Raw genomic sequence first — 20,721 nt, 5'->3', positions numbered from 1 at the left:
GTTTACTGTGACAGAAAAGTGAGGGGTCTGACAAAGCGTCAGTATGAGACGAGTTGGGATGAGAACTTGTTGCAGCACAACTTCCCCTGACTGAAGAGGCTTTCAAGCAACATGTTCTGAGAGCAATGTATTCAATTCAATGGATTTATACACCCTGATACTCTGGCGTCATAGCCATCTTCCAAGGGCACTTCTCTGGAATCCCATTGGAAAAAGATGGACAGTCAGACAATGGATCCATGAGGCCACGTTGTTCCAGAAACCAGCTGCTCTACAAAAGCTCAGAAACATCCCACACCTATACAGCAGTGATGGGACCTGTAGCGACCGCAGAAAATTCCAGTGCCTTTTAGTGGGATTGATGTGAACTGAGTTTTGCTTGTGTCCCTTTCCTGAGTGTCCAAACATGACACATTTTGTCACTGAGGATAATGTGGATGGACATGCTTCATTCAAAAGATGGAAAAAGCAAGAAAAAAATAGACCAGAGAACGTTTTGTGTTTATATGGGTGTTATATATTCATACTTAAAAGTTTAAGTGCAAATTATTACTTTTGCATCAAGAGCATTTATTAACTCCTTAAATAAAAATTGATACAAAACTTTCAATAAGTGTTGTGTAACAATTTCTCCCTGATTGAAGTGTATGTTTAAGTATGTATTGACTGCAGACATGCCATTAACCCCATTTACCCCCCATTTCATGCTTGGAACACGTGATACATTTCTTAATGTATACCACTGACCATACCTGCTACTGTTACATATCATATATTACCATGCCATTCCAATAAAATCCTGATTGGTGTTTCTGGGACAATCCCAGCCAATGCTACTTAAAAGTAAATTAATACATTCATCATAGACCTTCATATTTAATATTTCCACTTATTGTACTTATGTGTTTGTAGTACTGTATTTCATCAATGCATTGATATAGTCACATTCTGTTTCTTCACACATGTAGAGGAACCCATTGGCCACTATCACACCAAATTTAGGATGAATCAGAGCTAGCATTATGAAATTACATGAGTTTTGGTGTACCATCTCCCATTCGGCTTGGCTTTAATTTTGCCATCCATCCATCCATCTTCAACCGCTTATCCGGGGTCGGGTCGCAGGGGCAACAGCTCCAGCTTTATTTTGCACTTATTTTATTTATGGGGTGTGTCACAATATCTGTCAATTTAACCACTTTTGCAGTAAAATATTTTTATACAAGAATCCATTTCATATGTAGGAGACCAGAGAGAAAATAAAAAACATTGTTGTGCTTTGTTCTATCTCTGGTAGGGTATCTCAAAAACTAAACTAACTAACTCCTGAACTCCACCAAATGAAATCCATGAATCTCCAGCTTGAAAGACTTTCCAAGAAAACCAGTTTAACAGTCCATCACCAAGCCTACACAGATTACCTTCAACAATACAAAGACGTTCTCTCCACAGCCCGGTCCACCTACTACTCTCATCTCATACACTCTGGCTCCACAAACCCCAGGACTCTCTTCTCCACCATCAACAAACTTCTCAAACCCAGTGACAACATCTCCAGTTCCTTCACAGCCAACAAGTGCAACGCTTTCCTCTCATTCTTCCAAACAAAAATCAACACCATCTACACCAACCTGACCACCACCCCCGCCCTCTCCACCGCCCCACCCGTTCCCCCCGCCTGTACCACCCAGCACCTGTCTCTGTTCTCCCCTCTGTCCTCAGTGGAGCTATCTGACCTCATGGTTTGCCTGGTAAAGCTCTACCTATGTTCTGGACCCCATCCCATCCAATTTTGCCAAGGACTGTCTCCCAGCTATCTCCTCACTCCTCACACACATCATCAACTCCACCTTCAGTTCTGGTTCAGTCCCCGAAGCACTCTAACTGGCTACTGTCACCTCCATCCTCAAAAAACCTGGCCTCAACCCTGATGTCATGACTAACTTCCTGCCCATCTCCAATCTCCCCTTTCTGTCTAAAATACTGGAACGTGTAGTCGCCTCACAACTGAAAACCCACCTCATCTCCAACGACCTGTACGAACCATATCAATCCGGTATCCGCTCAAAACACAGCACAGAAACAGCATAGAAACAGCCTTCCTCAAAGTCACCAATGACCTCCTCCTCTCCTCAGACTCTGGTCACCTCAACATCCTCATCCTCCTCGACTTCAACTGCACCTCCTCCCCCGCTCCTCTGTCCCAAGGCGTCCCCAGGGTTCGGTGCTTGGTCCCCTTCTGTTCATCCACTACCTGCTTCCCCTTGGTCACATCATATGCCGCCATGGCCTCCACTTCCACTGCTACGCCGACGACGACCAGCTCTACATCTCCACAAAATCCATCACCACCGCTACATACTCCACTCTGTCCAACTGACTCACTGAAATTAAATCATGGGTGCAAATCAACTTTCTCAAACTCAGCTGTGACAAATCAGACATGATCGTCATCGGTCCAAAATCACTCACCAGAACCGCTCACAACTTCTGCCTCACCATCGACAACTCCACTCTGTCCCCCTCCCCTCACATCCGTAACCTTGGAGTCATTTTCGACAGCCACCTCTCCTTCGAACACCACTTCAACCACATCACCAGGACTGCCTTTTTCCATCTCAAAAACATAGCTCGTCTCCGCCCATCACTCTCCTTCTCTGATACCGAAACTCTGATCCACGCTTTCATCACATCCAGAATCGACTACTGCAACAGCATTCTCTACGGCTCATCATCCAAAATCCTCAATAAACTCCAATACAACCAGAACTCTGCTGCCCGTCTGCTCACCCATTCCCGGTCCCGTGATCACGTCACCCCTGTCCTCCAGAACTTCCACTGGCTCCCTGTCCCACAATGCATCCAGTTCAAACTCCTTATCCTCACTCACAAAGCCCTCCATAACCAGCCCCCCAAATTGTAAAGAGCTATGATGCCCCAACCTTATCTGGCCCATTTTACATGATGGCCCATTTTACCTGACTTACCACCCTACATACATACATACATACTGTACATACATACATACATTGTACTGTCACCTTTATATACTTTTACTTACTGTTTTACACCTGTTTATATCTCTGTATGTACCGTATATATTTATTACTTCTCACATTCCTGTTTACATTCAGTTTATTCATTTTGCAATTACTGTCTACCACAAATTTAGTCCACACATTTTATTTGATATTTTATCCTTATATTTTTAACTTTGTACTATTTTATGTCTTTTACATTTTTACATGCGTGATTTTCTTTTCATACATAGCATATTTAACGAGCGTTGTTGGAGGGCAGCCTGAGATCCAAGATTTTCATTGCCTATGACAATCTCTGTAAATGTTTTGCATATGACAATAAAGAACTTGAAACTTTGGTGCATAACAATAAACATAGTAAGAGAAAGGAAAAAGAAGACACAAGTACTACAAAAGTCCAGCATCATAGAAAAGGAACATTTACAATAAAAATGTGAAACTAAATGAAAAAATGTTTTTAAATTAAAAGATTGTACAGTGTTTAGAGGGTGAGGAGGATTGGGAGTGCAAAATATTGAGCATGGAAGATGCAAATGTTAACAATATGAAGTAAAGTATTAAGTCAAAAAGTGTGTTAATGTACCATTGAGTAAGATGTGGAGACTTTACATTAACATAATGTGTGGTGTCCATAGGGTGCCCGGGCCTTGTTGATGAGGCCAGCTGCAGTTGGGAAGAGACTGTCCTTCTGGCGTGATGTTTTCGTCTTGATGGACTGTATAATCTTGCCAGAGAGGAGTGATTCAAAAAGTTTGTGTTCAGGATTGGAGCTGTCATAAACTTTCTTGCTGGAATCATGATCCTGTAAGCGTACAAGTCTGGCAGATTGCAGCCAATCACCTCAGCAGAGCAAGTGATATGCTGCAGTCTGCCATTGTCTGACCATTTGTTTTACTAGCATGTGTTCCACTAGCCCAGTGGTTCCCAGTGGCTTCATCACCAACCCACACACACAGGCACACACAAACACACACACACACACACACACACACACACACACACACACACACACACAGGTAAAACAATATCAAATACAATTATAACAAATACAATTGCAAACAAGTTGTAAGATAGGGGCACTATATCATATGGTTGCACCTAAGAAATAAAAATAAAATAAAAAGAATTCAAGCGGAACCGACGTGACATGCACTGTGTTCCATCCACGCCCCCCAGAGCGGCTCATGTTACAGATCGACTAGTGGCAAAACCAGAGAGAGAGAGAGAGAGAGAGAGACACACACAGCGACACAAAGAGAGCGAGAAAGACACAGAGTGCCACAGAAGAGAAAGAGAAAAAGATAAGAGATAGGAAGGAAGCGATGTACCAAGATGGACAGATTGTGACTGGTATGAAGCGCAAATCAGATGGCAAGTCTGTTACAGCTGTAACAGGCTGACGCGACCACCACAACAACGGCACAAAAAAAGGTGAAAGCAAGAAATATAACGAGGCATATCTGTCCCTGGGCTTTACAAGCACTATGGTCGGCCAAGAAGAGAGACCCCAGTGTGTTGTGTGTCTTCAAATACTGGCGACAGACAGTATTTGACAGACAGTTTAAAAACCTACTGTTAAATGGGGAAATGTAAGTTGTTCACTGTTCCTAACTTCAATTTTAACATTTGAAGTAATTTTACTTGAAAATATATTCAAGAATGGATTGCAATAATATGTCTGATAGCACTACTTGAAAGCAACCTAAAGTCCAATCTTTTTGGAAATTGATTTTATTATTGCTATTTTTTTTTTCAAACTGAACAATAAACTGTTGTAGTGGAAAAGTGAAGTGATATGTTACTTATTTTAGAAAGAAAAACAAATATTTTATAGAGTTTATATATTTTAATGCAATTAATTCAAAACAAAGAAGGTAGGACCCATTTGGGGTGGGAGGGGTCGGATGCGTTGAGGGGGCTTACAATGTTCCTATATCATCGAAGGGGGCTTGACAGAAAAGTTTGGGAACCACTGCACTAGCATGTGCTCCACTAGCATGTGCTCCACTAGCATGTGTTCCACTAACATGTGTTTCACTAGCCTGTGTTCCACTAGCCTGTGTTCCACTAGCATGTGTTCCTAGTGTTCCACTAGCATGTGTTCCACTAGCATGTGTTCCACTAACATGTGTTCCACTAGCCTGTGTTCCACTAGCCTGTGTTCCACTAACATGTGTTCCACTAGCCTGTGTTCCACTAGCCTGTGTTCCACTAGCATGTGTTCCACTAGCATGTGTTCCTAGTGTTCCACTAGCATGTGTTCCACTAGCATGTGTTCCTAGTGTTCCACTAGCCTGTGTTCCCACTAGCATGTGTTCCTAGTGTTCCACTAGCATGTGTTCCACTAGCATGTGTTCCTAGTGTTCCACTAGCATGTGTTCCACTAGCATGTGTTCCTAGTGTTCCACTAGCATGTGTTCCACTAGCCTGTGTTCCTTAATTTAAACTGTACTATTAACTATTAGGTATCTTACACGATCAAGTTAACGTTAGCACCAAGCCTCCAGGGAATAGCCGTCCGGTCGTTGATCCCAACTTTCGTAGTGGTCAAACGGCAGTACTACATCTTCCGTGTACGTCACGTGATGCCATTGGGCCCAAAATGACTTTTTTCCCATAGACTTCCATCGGGAAAGAGACGTCTGTAACTCAGAGAATCATTTATTTGAGGTGAATCAACTCCTGAGTATGAAACACTCTAACAGTCCTTATTTAAATCATCAGGTCCTAAAAGTTGTTAAAACACCTAATAGCTGAATCCAGAGTTATTTCCCTTCCTCCGTTCATGTGAATGAGACCCAGACCGAGGGCTGGGGCGCAAGCCGTGACGACGGCGTGACGTTGGGACCCCGTGACCGAGTCATGTGACCGAGCAGACGCTACTGCGCATGTTCCATGTGTCCGAGATCCGAGTACTTTTCCAGATGGAAGTGGAGCCATTTAGTCTTCATGCTCCACGGAGACACTCTGATAGGCATGAACGAGGCCCCGCCTCCAACGCCTTGATCCAGTTCTCTTCATACATCCCATGGTTAGCACTCATTCGGTGGTTGCCTAGCAACAATAAAAAAAGAAACAGCAAATCCCAAAGAACACATACTATCTGATTGGACATGAAAAGGCAGTACGGTGCACCTCTCTGTTCGATCAGGGCCTTAAGACTGGAACCGCCCTACTGACCCATTTAGACAATTTGGTGTTGAAAATGTGCTCGTAGACACACTGCGGGACACAATGTGCAATGCGTTGCACAAAAAATGGTGACAAGGGCACATTTCACACCTGTGCATAATTTGAACACAACTGGTCTGAGAGAGTAGCTGTTAAGAAGCAGGAACTCACAGCTTTATTTGTCCAACTACATCTGCAAACACACAGTACACGGATCATGAAACAAACCTAAATGCCACACATGACATGATAGCTGACAGTCCAGCTCTGGGTCACCGCACCGTGCGAAGGTGGCATCGTATGAACACGTCAGATACTGGAACAGGCTTGTATGATTCATATCATTCAGATTATATGCAGATAGATACTGTAATGTTCAAAATCACAACCCAGTGTACACATTGCTCCACACAACAAACAAAGAAAAGAGTCATCTGTCGGAGGCAAAGTCCTTGAGGAGGTGAAGGTTCACATTATAATGTTCAGTTCAGTTCGACAGTGCTGAATGTTCCAAAGGTTAACGGAACAAAGCCGTATAGTCTGTTGTGTTTCAATCCGTCAGTCCACTTTGACCACACTGTAGATCTTTGTAACGAACCAGAAACAGGAGAAGAAGCCGATAGAACCTGAGGAAAGAGAAAACACACCTTTAATTAGAGCTACATTAAATCATGTCAAGGGGCAGTTGGGTCACCATCAATGATGAAAACATAAGTGTTTTCATACATATTGTAGCCCTGTAACTCTCAAAACTGTTTCCACTACAAGAAGACTTACTGTTTAATATTAGAGCTTTATTTAAGACTCAGCTGGACCTGATCCCAGCTTAGTCTGACTTATTCCACCATTTATTGCACCTGGGGTCAGTTAAGACCAGACCAGGGGCCAGATGAATAAAACGTCTAGATCAAGCATCAACCTGCGCGAGGCTGAAAAATGAAGCCAAGTGCCAATGAAGTACCAACAAAATGCAGTTCATCAAACAGCCACTTGAGGCTCCAAAAGTCATCCCATAGACCTCCATGTTAAAATGGCCGACTTTACAGCAGAAAGAACGTCTACAGCTGTACAAAAAACGGTTTTGGTCCCTAGAGCTAATTTCCCGTCACGAGCTACTGGAATCTTATAAAACTCAACTGTTTAAATATATTAAGGCTTAAAGTTATGCATAATTAAGAGCGTGGCCTCTTTGATGACAGGTGGGGGCCGTCACAGCCGCTAGCTGTCTGCTGGGTGCCACCTCAGCTACTTGGAGTCACTGAACTTAGCCTCTGGGCTGTGTTTGTGATGTTGGTGCCCTTTTCGGAGATATTTCATGCACGTAGCCATCGGACAAATAATAACGGTTCACTGTGTGGTACGACGGGCTTCCTGCCTTGACAATGTGCGGGCGTTGGATGGCAGGCTGCCGTTGGAGGACCTCCGTGCTCGTATCGCTTTCCACGGGGACAACAGGAACCTGTAATGTTCATGAAACTTGGCTAAATCTGGCACTACCGAACAGCGCCATTCAACAGTGACTCTTTTTCTATCTACTGATCTGACAGAACAGAGGACTGGAAGGAAAAAGGAGGTGCGTGCTTTACGGTGAATAATGTCAGCGTTAATGCACAAACTGAAGGAGCTGACGGCGTTGCATTTCATTTGAGTTTTAACATCACCTTGTACGATTTCATGTGGCCAATAAAGCTAAATTGATTGACTGATTGAAGAAGTCTGCGCTCCAGTTTTTTTGGTGATTGAAATTCTAACATTAGTATTATTTTTAGGGCCCGAGCACTGACAACTTCGGGCCACGAGGACCCTATTGAAACTGTAGAAATTATTATTTTTCTCTCAAATGAATTGCCTTTTTGAGGGTCTTGACATGCTCAAAAAGTTGTTAAACTTGGCACACTTATCAGACGATGATATTTTAAGGGTCTCGGGCTTGGCTGTTGCAAAATGGCCTATTAGCGCCCCCTAGAAAATTGGACATATTGAGCCCCTCGCTCCAGATTCACTTACATGTATGAAATTTGGCAAACAGATGTAATATGTGGAGACGCACAAAAAAGCCTCTTGGAGGTATGCCCAAAACTCAACAGGAAGTCAGCCATTTTTAATTGAATGTGCGATTTTCACCCATTTTTAGCGTTTTATAGGACGTGTAGTTTAACGAACTCCTCCTACGGATTTAATCCGTCAATTTGAAATTTGGTCAGGACCATCTTAAGACCTTAAGGATGAAAAGTAATTCAAATTCGAGTTTTCACTGAACCACCTGACCGTGGCGTGGCAGCCATTTTGAGCCATTCATCATGAAACAGGAAGCTGTTTTAACTTCACTGTACATAGTCCGATCTGCCCCAGATTCTCAGGCATGATGAGGGTCCAGTCCTGAGGATATTTACATGTCCATATTGAGTCACACTCATAGCGCCCCCTACTGGCAACAGGAAATTGGCACTGTTTTCTATTTTAATGTACTCCCTCCTAGCAGGTTGACCAGATCCACCTCAAATGTGGTCAGAAAAGCCTTAAGACCTTGATGATCCATTATTGTGAAGACTGAGTTTACGTTTGAACGGCTTTGCCGTCGCATGGTGGCCATTGGCGTGATTCGCCATGGAACAGGAAGTTGTTTTACTTCAGCATACTTTATGAAATCTGCTCCAAATTTCTCAGCCATGATGGGTGGTCCTGGCCTGAGGTCATTTTCATGTCAATAGTAGATTTCATAGCCCCGCCCCAAGACATTAGCCACACCCCCTTTCATAACTCATGAACCATTTGTCGTAGAGTCTTGTGGGCAGGCGTCATTGCGCTCATCAGAGTTGCGGTTTCATCGTTCCTGGCCGCGTCAATCTGTGTCCCGCCAGTACCCCCGGACGCGCGTGAAGGTGCAAGGGCCTGTTCATCGCTGCTTGCAGCTTTAATATTATATGTTACACAAGAACCACTGGCAACCACAGGATTAATGTTAGCCAGCTACACAGAGTAGCATATGGCCCGTTTCTCTCCATGATATAGCCTAGCGTGTTAGCCTTAGCTAGCTTGGTATCTTTGAGCTAGGTGGGACATTCTTCAGCAAGCTCTTCAGAACCTGTGATGTCACGTCTAAAACTAAAAAAAAACAAATATCTCAGTTTCTACAAAAAATATAGGAATATGCAATATTTTTCTTTTCATCAGATTTATTAAGCCGTGTGTACGCACGGTTCTGTTTTGTAAAACTCAATCCATTGTGGAACTGGGCACATGTGCATGACCCCCATTGATGTAGAATCACCCTTAAAAATCAGTTTGCATTTCAACGTGAAAAAAGCTAAAGCGGCTAAAGAGACAGACATCTTTGTCTAGATGGTGGAGACCAAACCAGAGCTAAAGAGTCAATAATAGACCTGGGTTTGATGGCATTGATTGATTTCTTATATTCTCAGATGGGCACAAAATACCATATCAATTTCGGGTCACGTCACTGTTAATTATGTTTGACGCCCATCACACAAAGCCACACAGCCTGGAACTGAAACCCAGTCCCAACAGTTGTACCCCCAAAATAATCAGTTCTGTAGCTGTATGCATGAGAAAGATGACAGCCATGACAATCCCAAATAGAAAATACCTCAACCCTCATCCTTCCCTTCTTTTTATATATACTGTATATACGTACCAGTGAATAAGAGAAGATGAGAGCCATGATCATGGTGTATCCAAAGTACAGGATGTGCTGGCCAGTCCGGTGATTTGCAGCTTAGAGAAGAAGTAATGAATGGCGTAGACCATGAAATAGACCGCAGTGAAGCCGCTGGTCAGGAAGGAACGCCACTGCCAATGGTAGTCCTGTGAAGAGGAGGAACACAGCCAGGGTTCAGATGGAAGGGAGGTCTTGACTGAAGAAAGAGCGAGTGGCCGCTGTCATACAGAGTCTGTCGATGCTGGTGAGTGTTAAAGGTCCCATATCGTGCTCATTTTCAGGTTCATACTTGTATTTTATGTTTCTACTAGAACATGTTTACATGCTGTAATGTTAAAAAAAAAACTTTATTTTCCTCATACTGTCTGCCTGAATATACCTGTATTTACCGTCTGTCAGAAACGCTCCGTTTTAGTGCATTTCAACTGAAATGCAATGGAATTGCGTTGATAGGCAACAGTTTGGGTCCATATTTACTTTCTGTCAGTTGATGTTATTTACATCCACTGCAACAGGAAATAAACTGGGACACATTTAGAATGTTTATTTTTAAAACCGTGTAATGGTCTATATATTGTATATTTGTGACATCACAAATGGACAGAAATCCTGACAGCTTGTTTCAAACGCACAATTTCTGAATATGGGCTGTGTGTATTTCTCAGTATATTGAGTGTTTTGATAGTTTAACAGTATTTATATAGCACTTAAACCTGCTTTATATTATAAAAGACATGAAAATCTCACTTTTTACAATTATGAGAACTTTAAATCAATCACATCAACATAGAAATCAGAACTTAATCAAATCTAAACTAATACAAAACATGTCAAACCATTGTGGTTGCCAAACCATCAATGTCCGACCTGTCTGTCTGTCTGTCTGTCTGTCTGTCTGTCTGTCTGTCTGTCAGTCAGCAGGATTACTCCAAAAGTTTGCGATGGCTTTGAATGAATGGTTTTATTTTTGGGGGGGGGGTGTGGGGGTGTGGGGGGGGGGGGGGGGGGGGGGGGGGGCACAATGAACAATCCATTAGATTTTGGTGTCGATCCGGATGATGATCCGGATTCAGGAATTTATTTAAGGATTCTGATCAGCCTGAGCATGAAGACCACAGGGTAGAACACATGCGCAGAGTAACTGATGACGCGTTGATGACGCGTTGATAACGCGTGACCCTGCCTCCTTCTGAGAGCAGAGAGATATGTGTGTGGATGTGTGTGTGGAGCTGCTGTCCGTCCGCGGTGAGAAAGAACAAAGCGGTAGATGACGGGATGAGAGACAATGTAGTGTAACGTTATACAGACATAACAAGGCTGCTGAATGAGAGAAGAGGCATCCGCCGAAACGTTACACGGAAACACACGGTGTTAATAACAAGCCGACTACCTCACAGTACCGCCAGCTGGGAGCTGGGATCTGGTTTTAAAGTCACGCATTGGCGGCGGACTGCGCTCTCCGAGTGCCATTCTATTTGGGACTCTGATTAAAGTTGTACTGCAAGATGCATCTTTAGACTTAAAGGTGCAATGATTGAAGGAGACCGCTTCGCCGGGAGGAGAACATGCGGCAGCTCCAGGAGACGAACTTTCAGTTAGTGGCTTTGTAGCAACTCGCACACAGCCAGCGGAATCCCCAGCGACTCCCCGCCGGATCAGCAAACTTTCTGTTGCAGTCGTTACACGATTCATGGATGTATAAAGAGACGTCTGTAAATCAGAGGATATAAATCAACTTCTCAGTAGGAGCACTTAAAGATCCCTCATTTAAATCATGATGTCCTAAAAGTAGCAAAATGAGCAAACAGCTGTATCCAGAGTTATTTTTCTCGCCATAATGAACAGTCATCAGACCCACGGGACGCTCTGCACGCTCATGGCATATCTGGTTCTGCCAGCTTCCTGCTAGCTGTATGCGGCTGTAATAATGGATATATTGGCTGTAATTCATCACTTTTATTATCTTCTAATACACCCACGGTGGTGCAGTGGTTAGCACTGTCACCTCACAGCAAGAGGGTTCAAATCCAGCTTGAGGTCCTTCTGTGTGGAGTTAGCATGTTCTCCCTGTGTCAGCGTGGGTTCTCTCCGGGTTCTCAGGTTTCCTCTCACAGTCCAAAGACATGCAGGTTAGGTTCATTGATGACTCTAAATGTCCCGTAGGTGTGAATGTGAGTGTCAATGGTTGTCTGTCTCTATGTGTCAGTCCTATGATAGTCTGGAGACCTGTCCAGGGTGTACCCCCGCCCCTTCACCCAATGTCAGCTGGGATCGGCTCCAGCCCCCCCGTCACCTCAAGTGGGATAAGAGGTTACAGATAATGGATGGATAAATAATACACCCATGGGCTGTATGCTGTCAGCCTGTACCGTGGTGGATGTATTAACGTCTCTGTTCCCAAACAACCGGCTATCGGCCAGTAGCTACTGTAGTGCATAAAACTGGTCACATTTCAAATGAATAGCTGATGTCAGTATTATTATCATGGCTGAAACATTAAGATGATAATGTTAAGGTATTGCACTGATCATGCTCTTTACCTCAGCACATAAGTGGAAGTAGCAGAGCAGGATGGTGGCCTCAGAGCAGGTGATGACCAGAATAATGAAGACGAGGAAGAGGAAGCCAAACATGTAGTACATCTGATGGGACCTGGAGGACAGGCAGAGACATGGACTACAGTAAATACAATAGATTACAGACATCACTGGATGGAAATGCATCTTATTGTCAGTCTGCCACCATATTAGGTAATAGGCAGAGAAATAGTAGATTTAAATACAAAAAATAATTTGCCACCTTTTGATGCTAAATGTAGTCGAATGAAGCAATAAAATCCTGTGCGTGCTATATTTAAGGGATAATGTACAATGAGCTGGTCATTATTGTGAAAGAATCCCCTACAGAGTCTCTCATCGCCCTGAAGGGGATTCTTTCACAACAATGACCCGCTAGCTGTACATTATCCCGCTTATTACACGGCTACTTACTGAAGAAATCAATAATTTGACACAAAAACGGTCCTCCAGAGTCCAACATCAGAGCTGGGTCCATAGCAACAGTCTGTTATACATAGTAACGGTCTGTTATACATAGCAACGGTCTGTTATACATAGCAACGGTTTGTTATACATAGCAACGGTCTGCTATACATAGCAATGGTCTGCTATGCGTAGCAACGGTCTGTTATGCGTAGCAACGGTCTGTTATACCTAGCAATGGTCTGCTATACATAGCAACGGTCTGTTATACATAGCAACGGTTTGTTATACATAGCAACGGTCTGCTATACATAGCAATGGTCTGCTATGCGTAGCAACGGTCTGTTATACCTAGCAACGGTCTGCTATACATAGCAACGGTCTGTTATACATAGCAACGGTTTGTTATACATAGCAACGGTCTGTTATACATAGCAACGGTCTGCTATACATAGCAATGGTCTGCTATGCGTAGCAACGGTCTGTTATACCTAGCAACGGTCTGTTATACCTAGCAACGGTCTGTTATAGAGAAATTACAGACGGCAGAACGCTGTGATTGACCAATCAGAATCAAATATTCAACACAGCTAATTTAATGGTCTGCCTCTGAAGGAGTGAGAACCGCCAACGAGCTGCTGCAGCGGGGTAGCTGCTCAGCGGGCAGCCGGCATGGCTCGGCAGCAGGAGAAGTCAAGTCAATTTTATTTGTATAGCCCAAAATCCCAAATCCCAAATGTGCCTCAGGGGGCTTTACAATCTGTACAGGATACGACACCCTCCGTCCTTTACAGTACCACCCTCTCATCGGATAAGGAAAAACTGAACCAAAAAAAACCTTTTAACAGGGAAAACAATGTTAGAAACCTCAAGAAGAGCAACAGAGGAGGGATCCCCCTTCCAGGATGGAAAGACGTGCAATAGATGTCGTGTGTACAGAGTAACAACATCATGAACATACAACATAGACAATCCATATGACAAAAATTAATATTTATAATGTGAACATATGTGAGAGGGTGGATCCAGGAGGATGTCGAGCAGCTTCCTGGCATCGCCAAACAGATAGAGCCAGAGCAACACGACCTCCTCTCCACGCCAGGTAGGTAGAGCCAGAGCAACAGGACCTCCTCTCCCCACCAGATAGGTAGAGTCAGAGCAACACGACATCCTCTCCACATCAGATTGGTAGAGCCAGAGCAACACAACCTCCTCTCCCTCACCAGATAGGTAGAGCCAGAGCAACACGACCTCCTCTCCCCACCAGATAGATAGAGCCAGAGCAACACAACCTCCTCTCCACGCCAGATAGGTAGAGCCAGAGCACCACGACCTCCTGTCCACGCCAAACAGATAGAGCCAGAGCAACACGACCTCCTCTCCACGCCAGATAGATAGAGCCAGAGCAACACAACCTCCTCTCCACGCCAGACAGGTAGAGCCAGAGCGACACAACCTCCTGACCACGCCAAACAGATAGAGCCTGAGCAACACAACCTCCTCTCCACGCCAGATAGATAGAGCCAGAGCAACACAACCTCCTCTCCACGCCAGATAGATAGAGCCAGAGCAACACAACTTCCTCTCCACGCCAGATAGATAGAGCCAGAGCGACACAACCTCCTGACCACGCCAAACAGATAGAACCAGAGCAACACAACCTCCTCTCCACGCCAGATATAGAGCCAGAGCAACACGACCTCCTCTCCCGCCAGATGAAAAATCTGAGAAATCAGCTGTCAATATAGCAGTGGCACCGGGGAATTAATGTCTTCAGTGGACTACATTTACCATCAGCACTGATTGGAAACACATATAAAAGGTTTAAAAGATTATTTTTTCTATTCTCTATTTGGGTAAATTCTATCTGCCAAAATAGTTCTAAACAAAAGAATATATGCATTATGTCCCTCTGTAATGTAAAAACCAAGTAGGACAATGTGTTTGTGCTCGAGACACTTCAGAAGAACAAAATGTTCCACTCGATTGTATTCTGTTCTTTTTCATATCAAAATATCCCATTTAGTTGCTGATTTGTGCTCATCATGGCTAGTTCTAATACCTGTTCATGTCTTTCAGGCTGAACGGACTCTCAGTTTTCTATACTTACATTTTTAGTAGCAAAAACTGAGGTTGCAAGATGTATTCAGACGTTCTATGAATATTACTTTTTCTTCATTCTCACCAGATGGAATTTAATATGAAGAACAGCTGAATAAATATGCATCCAAAAGGCAGAATTCTTCCCATGATGATACCAGGGAAAGGCTTCGTGTAGAAGGACTGCTCTGGGACTTGACGAGGAATCTGATTGGTCCTCACTGGGTGCTCGATACCCTTAAAGAAGAGAGAGAGAATCAAACAGTCAGGTACACCCTGAAATAGTCACTCTATTTAAAAATGGAACATACTTCAAGTTTGTTAATGTGAACCACAGTACAGCATCTTTACATGAAATCATCATGATGACAGAACATAACAACACAAACAATGCTGGACCGAGCAACAGACTCTTACTTAAGAACTTAAGTTAGTTACTTGAGTACTTACTGTACTTTACTGATGACATTGTGACAGCACACTCGTCACTGACATGAAATGTATACCAACAATTACAGAATGTATCAGAGGCCTGTACTATGAAGCAGGATTTGGCGTTAGTGAGGTAACTTCAGGGTTAACCCTTCAGGGTTTTCAGTCCTATGAAGGTGGTTCACTTCTTACCGGGGTAGATCACCATGGTAACTGATGCTGAACAGCTGACCTGCTCCGGTGCAGGTTATGTTCCAGATAAGAGATCAACTCATATAAAAGTACCGCCTACTGACCAATCAGAGCTCAGTGCGTGGTTCGTATGATATTACACAAATATGAAGAAGTTACAGTCATAATCAGACTGAAAACAACACAGTTTAAACTGACAGATGAAGAAGTTACAGTCATAATCAGACTGAAAACAACACAGTTTAAACTGACAGATGAAGAAGTTACAGTCATAATCAGACTGAAAACAACCCAGTTTAAACTGACAGATGAAGAAGTTACAGTCATAATCAGACTGAAAACAACCCAGTTTAAACTGACGGATGAAGAAGTTACAGTCATAATCAGACTGAAAACAACACAGTTTAAACTGACAGATGAAGAAGTTACAGTCATAATCAGACTGAAAACAACACAGTTTAAACTGACAGATGAAGAAGTTACAGTCATAATCAGACTGAAAACAACCCAGTTTAAACTGACAGATGAAGAAGTTACAGTCATAATCAGACTGAAAACAACCCAGTTTAAACTGACGGATGAAGAAGTTACAGTCATAATCAGACTGAAAACAACACAGTTTAAACTGACAGATGAAGAAGTTACAGTCATAATCAGACTGAAAACAACACAGTTTAAACTGACAGATGAAGAAGTTACAGTCATAATCAGACTGAAAACAACACAGTTTAAACTGACGGATGAAGAAGTTACAGTCATAATCAGACTGAAAACAACACAGTTTAAACTGACAGATGAGGAAAGACAGCTGGATTTATTGTGGGTGTTTACCACTTTGAATCATGTTTTTATATTTATTTCTTTACTTGGTCTTGAGTCCGTTTCACACCGCCGGAGACAGGACGCAGCTGAAAGAAGGATCAAATAGTCACATACGCCACAAACTTGTTAAAGGGCATAATGAAGTGTAACGCATTCATCCAAAACACTTCTGAAAGCTATTTATATCTAGACGACTATATCTGACTTTTGAGTGTTCCGTTAAATGAATAAGTCTGTTAATTTACACATTCACACATCGGGAGTTTTTTCTTTAACCAGCTGTCCTTCCTGCATTTGGCAGCTTCAACTGTGTTACTTTTAGTCTGATTAAGTGTTTAACTTCTTCCTATTTGTCTAATATAGTTTACTCTTCCTTTGTAAAATGTGACGCTCTGCTGACAGTAGACTTGTCCATGTCTGTGATTGGTCATATGCTGTAAACACCGCCCCATTCATGTGAACGCGCTCATAATCAGACTGAGAAACCCTGGGTTGATTTACCAAGTTGATAACCAGCGTCGTAGGACTGTTTAGCGTGATCTCGGTTGTTGGGGTTAGTTAAGACAGATAACGAGGAGATAGCCTGGGTATGTTGAACTCACTTCGTAGTACAGGCCTCAGGTATGAATGGATGTATGTTTATATTTACTTACTGCCTTCTTGAAGCCAAAGTATGCTCCTATAAAAGTGAGTGGCACTGAGATACAGAACCAAAGAGCCAATATGGCTACAAGGGTCCCAAATGGCATGGCTGCTGAAGACCCTTCACCCCACAGGATCAAGTTCATCAGAAAGAAATCAGCAAATACCACCCTGAGTAGAGATGAAGGAGTTAATGATTGAGAGAGTGGAGTCAAGTCCTTGTCTTCTTTCTCATGTATTATTACACGGCTGTGTTGAATACTCGATTCTGATTGGTCAATCACGGCGTTCTGCGATCTGTAATTTATGTATAACAGACCGTTGCTATGTATAACAGACCGTTGCTATGTATAGCAGACCGTTGCTATGTATAGCAGACCATTGCTATGTATAACAGACCGTTGCTATGTATAGCAGACCGTTGCTATGCTCTGGTGTTGGACTCTGGAAGATCGTTTTTGTGTCAAAATATTGATTTCTTCAGTAAGTAGCCGTGTAATAAGTAAGGATAATGTACAGCTAGCGGGGCATTGTTGTGAAAAAATCCCCGACAGGGCTATGAGTGACCCCTCCGCCATTCTTTCACAACAATGACCGGCTCGCTGTACATTATCCCTTACATAAACTTCTACCCTGGTGTTGTGTCCAGTATTATGTTGAGTGTTTGAGCCAGCTGTACCAGTCTTACCCAGGACAGAGGAAGGCTGTCAGCAGAATGTTGGTTTTCCACTTCTCTCCTCCAAAAGCTGACGATAACAAACATAAAGGATTTACAGAAATCAAATCAAACTGGATTATGAAAGTAATCGGTAGCTACAGCCCTACCTGGAATATTTTTTTCGCCAACATGAGACACTTCCCTGTTTCCTTTCTCACTTACATTTGTAGAGGCGAGCAGCCACATATCCAGCAGGAGTTCCCAGAAGAACCCAGAGAACAACAGCACATGTCATCAGAGCGCCACGGTTCGCCGGAGAGAGGAACCCAAGACAAGCAAAGACTGGAGAGAGGGGAGAGGACATTATTACAGGTCCCACTAATACTGGATTCTTTTAGGCTAATACCAATATCTATTTATGAGTTTAAAAAATCGGATCATGAAATATTGGTTGATATTGTTTTTTTGTGGCGGCCCTGAAGTGCAGAACACAGTACAATTGGACAAAACTCAACAACAAAACAGAAAAAAACATTTCACAAAATGGAAATGGTAGGGATAAGAATTCTTCATGATTGGACAGAACCCAAGTCAGTTCAGAGTTTAAACAAGATAAGTCAGCAATACTTAACAGACTGAAACTCCCACAGATGTGCTGACTGGCCATGGATGTATCTATGGATGTATGGTGAATACTACTGGGCCAATTCCTTTACTCTTTATTGAGTCGCGAAGAGGGAGGAGCTATTTTGGGCACTCCTGGTTCTGGAAGTAAAAGTCCTATTCCTGTTCCCATACAAAATGATACATGACTCACAGTTTGAGCTACAGCTGAAGTTGGAACTACAGGCCCATATCAAACCTCCCATTTCTGGGTAAAATCAGAGCAAAACACCTTCCTGGCACCTAATAACTGTTCTGATGTTCTCCAATCTGCATTCCGACCACATCACAGCACTGACACTGCTCTCATGAAAAGTCCCAAACCGCATCTGTTTATATACCAACAATGGCAAAGTCTCTGTCTTAATACTGTTGGCTTTCAGTGCTGCGTCTGACACAGTTGACCAGAACATACTACTGGACAGACTGGAAAACTGGGTGGGGCTCTGTGGCACAGCCATCAACTGGACTGGTACAAATGTGAACGAGCAGCAATGACATGTAGAGTTCCCCAAGGGTCCATTCTTGGTCCAGCTCTAGTCCACTCCCCCTAGCGCACATCTTGGAAAACAACAACAATACATCCTACTATATGCGGACGACACACAGATTTACATAAAAATAAACCCAGATTATTATGGACCAATGCAGACACTGAATGAGTGCACATAGCGGGGCATTTAAGCATAACAACTGTGCATTTTGCGATAAAAGCAACACATTTGGCACAGATGTAGGTTTATACGTATATTATAAAAATATATAGATATCGGGCGCTGCCAATTTGGCCTCTGAGGGCCGTGGCAGCCATTTTTCAAAATAAAAATGAAATCAATTGTAAAATGTGGAATATTGTGTAATTACAATTGATAAAAATCTAGGTTTTCCCTGATTTTATAAGTATTTTTTCACAGTGCATAAGCCAAATGAACAGAAAAAAACTCCTTGCATTGTTTTGGTGTCATTTCTGGGCACGTGGCTTCTGTCCTATGCTCTCTGTGTTGGTGTTTCATCGAGAGTCGGGCTCAGCTCCTCCTTCTCCACACACACACGTTTTCTGAATTAGATGTTGAATGAAGATGTTGAATGTCTTGTATTTCACACTTTTTAACCTTAATTAGGCAAGGCAAAGGGTCAGGGAGCATTAATTATGGAGTGGATATGACAGAAGAAAAACAGGAAAGCTAATGGCATGTCAAGGGCAAGTAATGAAGCAACACACCTATCAGGTACTGTCACCATATAAGGATAAGGTGGTACTAGTGTTGGCATCTGTGACTGTTTTTAATTCTAATAAACAATTATGAAGATAATAAAGATATAAAAAAAACATACAAAGGGTGACAAAGGTCATAATGAAGATCTGGGTTCCAGAGCCGAGGAAAACAGATAGCAGCATTCCCTTCCTGGGAGGTCGGAAAACATCTCCATGGACCAACTTCCACCCAAACTCCTCCTGAGCGTCCTCCTGGATGAGCAGATATGACAACAACACAGCTTCACCCCTAAGGTCCATGTTACAGTAGTGCCGTGACTACCTGGTATGATTATGTTTCATGTGATAGTAAATTTAAAGTGAATCATTGCTGTCACTATAACCTATATATAATATATTATAAATATTTGGAACACAGCTCCCTCTCAGCTCAACAGTGATGCTTTCAGCCCCACAGACAGGTACTCACCACAGAGTCCATCTGATTGTATCTGGCAATATCTTTATGCAGAGTCCTCAACAAGATCATGGCTACCATTCCAGACAGGAACAACACGATCACCAACGAGTTCATTATGCTGGGAATAAAAAACAGACAAGTCACATTAGGTATCATAGTCATTACTTAATGAATGTCGTATCACAATTTTGATGTGGATTGTCTCTGTTCTTACAGACAACCGGTCAGCTAATAGACAACAGGGTTGAGCAATGAATCATTAGGACACTGTGACATCATTAATGTTTGACATCAGAGGCATTTTTAAGCCAAAATAATGATGAATGCTATCTGAAGTCTTCCCCCAAAGCCTGCTGTCACTGAAAACTGGGGGACTGTTACACTGGGCTGTCATGGTCGGCACTGGACAGACGGAGTGGAGGGAAGACGGGAGGAATCACCTTCACACTGATGTCGTTTGAAATCTAGTGGAGTTAACTGACTTAAAAGTGTGTATGCAAGATGAACAAATTGCTCAAACTGAAGACATACAGCTTAGACCAGTGGTTCTCAAACTTCTTACACCACGTACCACCTCAGAAAATATTTGACTCTCCAAGAACCACCATGACCAGGGGTGGGCAATTATTTTTTCCTGGGCGGTCACATGAGAAGTCCAGATTGT

General features: G+C 42.9%; 1 protein-coding gene across 1 annotated transcript in view; it reads right to left on the bottom strand.

The window, feature by feature from the left end:
* Positions 1-6,362: 6,362 nt before the first annotated feature.
* LOC119495768 (transmembrane 9 superfamily member 2-like) overlaps positions 6,363-20,721 on the bottom strand; it is a 31,352-nt gene continuing 16,993 nt past the window's right edge. Inside the window, 11 exon segments of the mRNA XM_037782527.1 lie at positions 6,363-6,838; positions 9,868-9,879; positions 9,882-9,920; positions 9,923-10,037; positions 12,432-12,543; positions 15,058-15,209; positions 17,072-17,231; positions 17,749-17,806; positions 17,941-18,060; positions 19,717-19,849; positions 20,067-20,175. Coding sequence (XP_037638455.1) covers positions 6,771-6,838; positions 9,868-9,879; positions 9,882-9,920; positions 9,923-10,037; positions 12,432-12,543; positions 15,058-15,209; positions 17,072-17,231; positions 17,749-17,806; positions 17,941-18,060; positions 19,717-19,849; positions 20,067-20,175 — 1,078 coding nt within the window. The 3' untranslated portion in view covers positions 6,363-6,770.

Source organism: Sebastes umbrosus, chromosome 10, assembly GCF_015220745.1.
Source record: "Sebastes umbrosus isolate fSebUmb1 chromosome 10, fSebUmb1.pri, whole genome shotgun sequence".
Classification (NCBI taxonomy): Eukaryota; Metazoa; Chordata; class Actinopteri; order Perciformes; family Sebastidae; genus Sebastes; species Sebastes umbrosus.
Note: the sequence above shows the minus strand (reverse complement) of the source record. Positions and strands in the feature narration are given on the sequence as shown.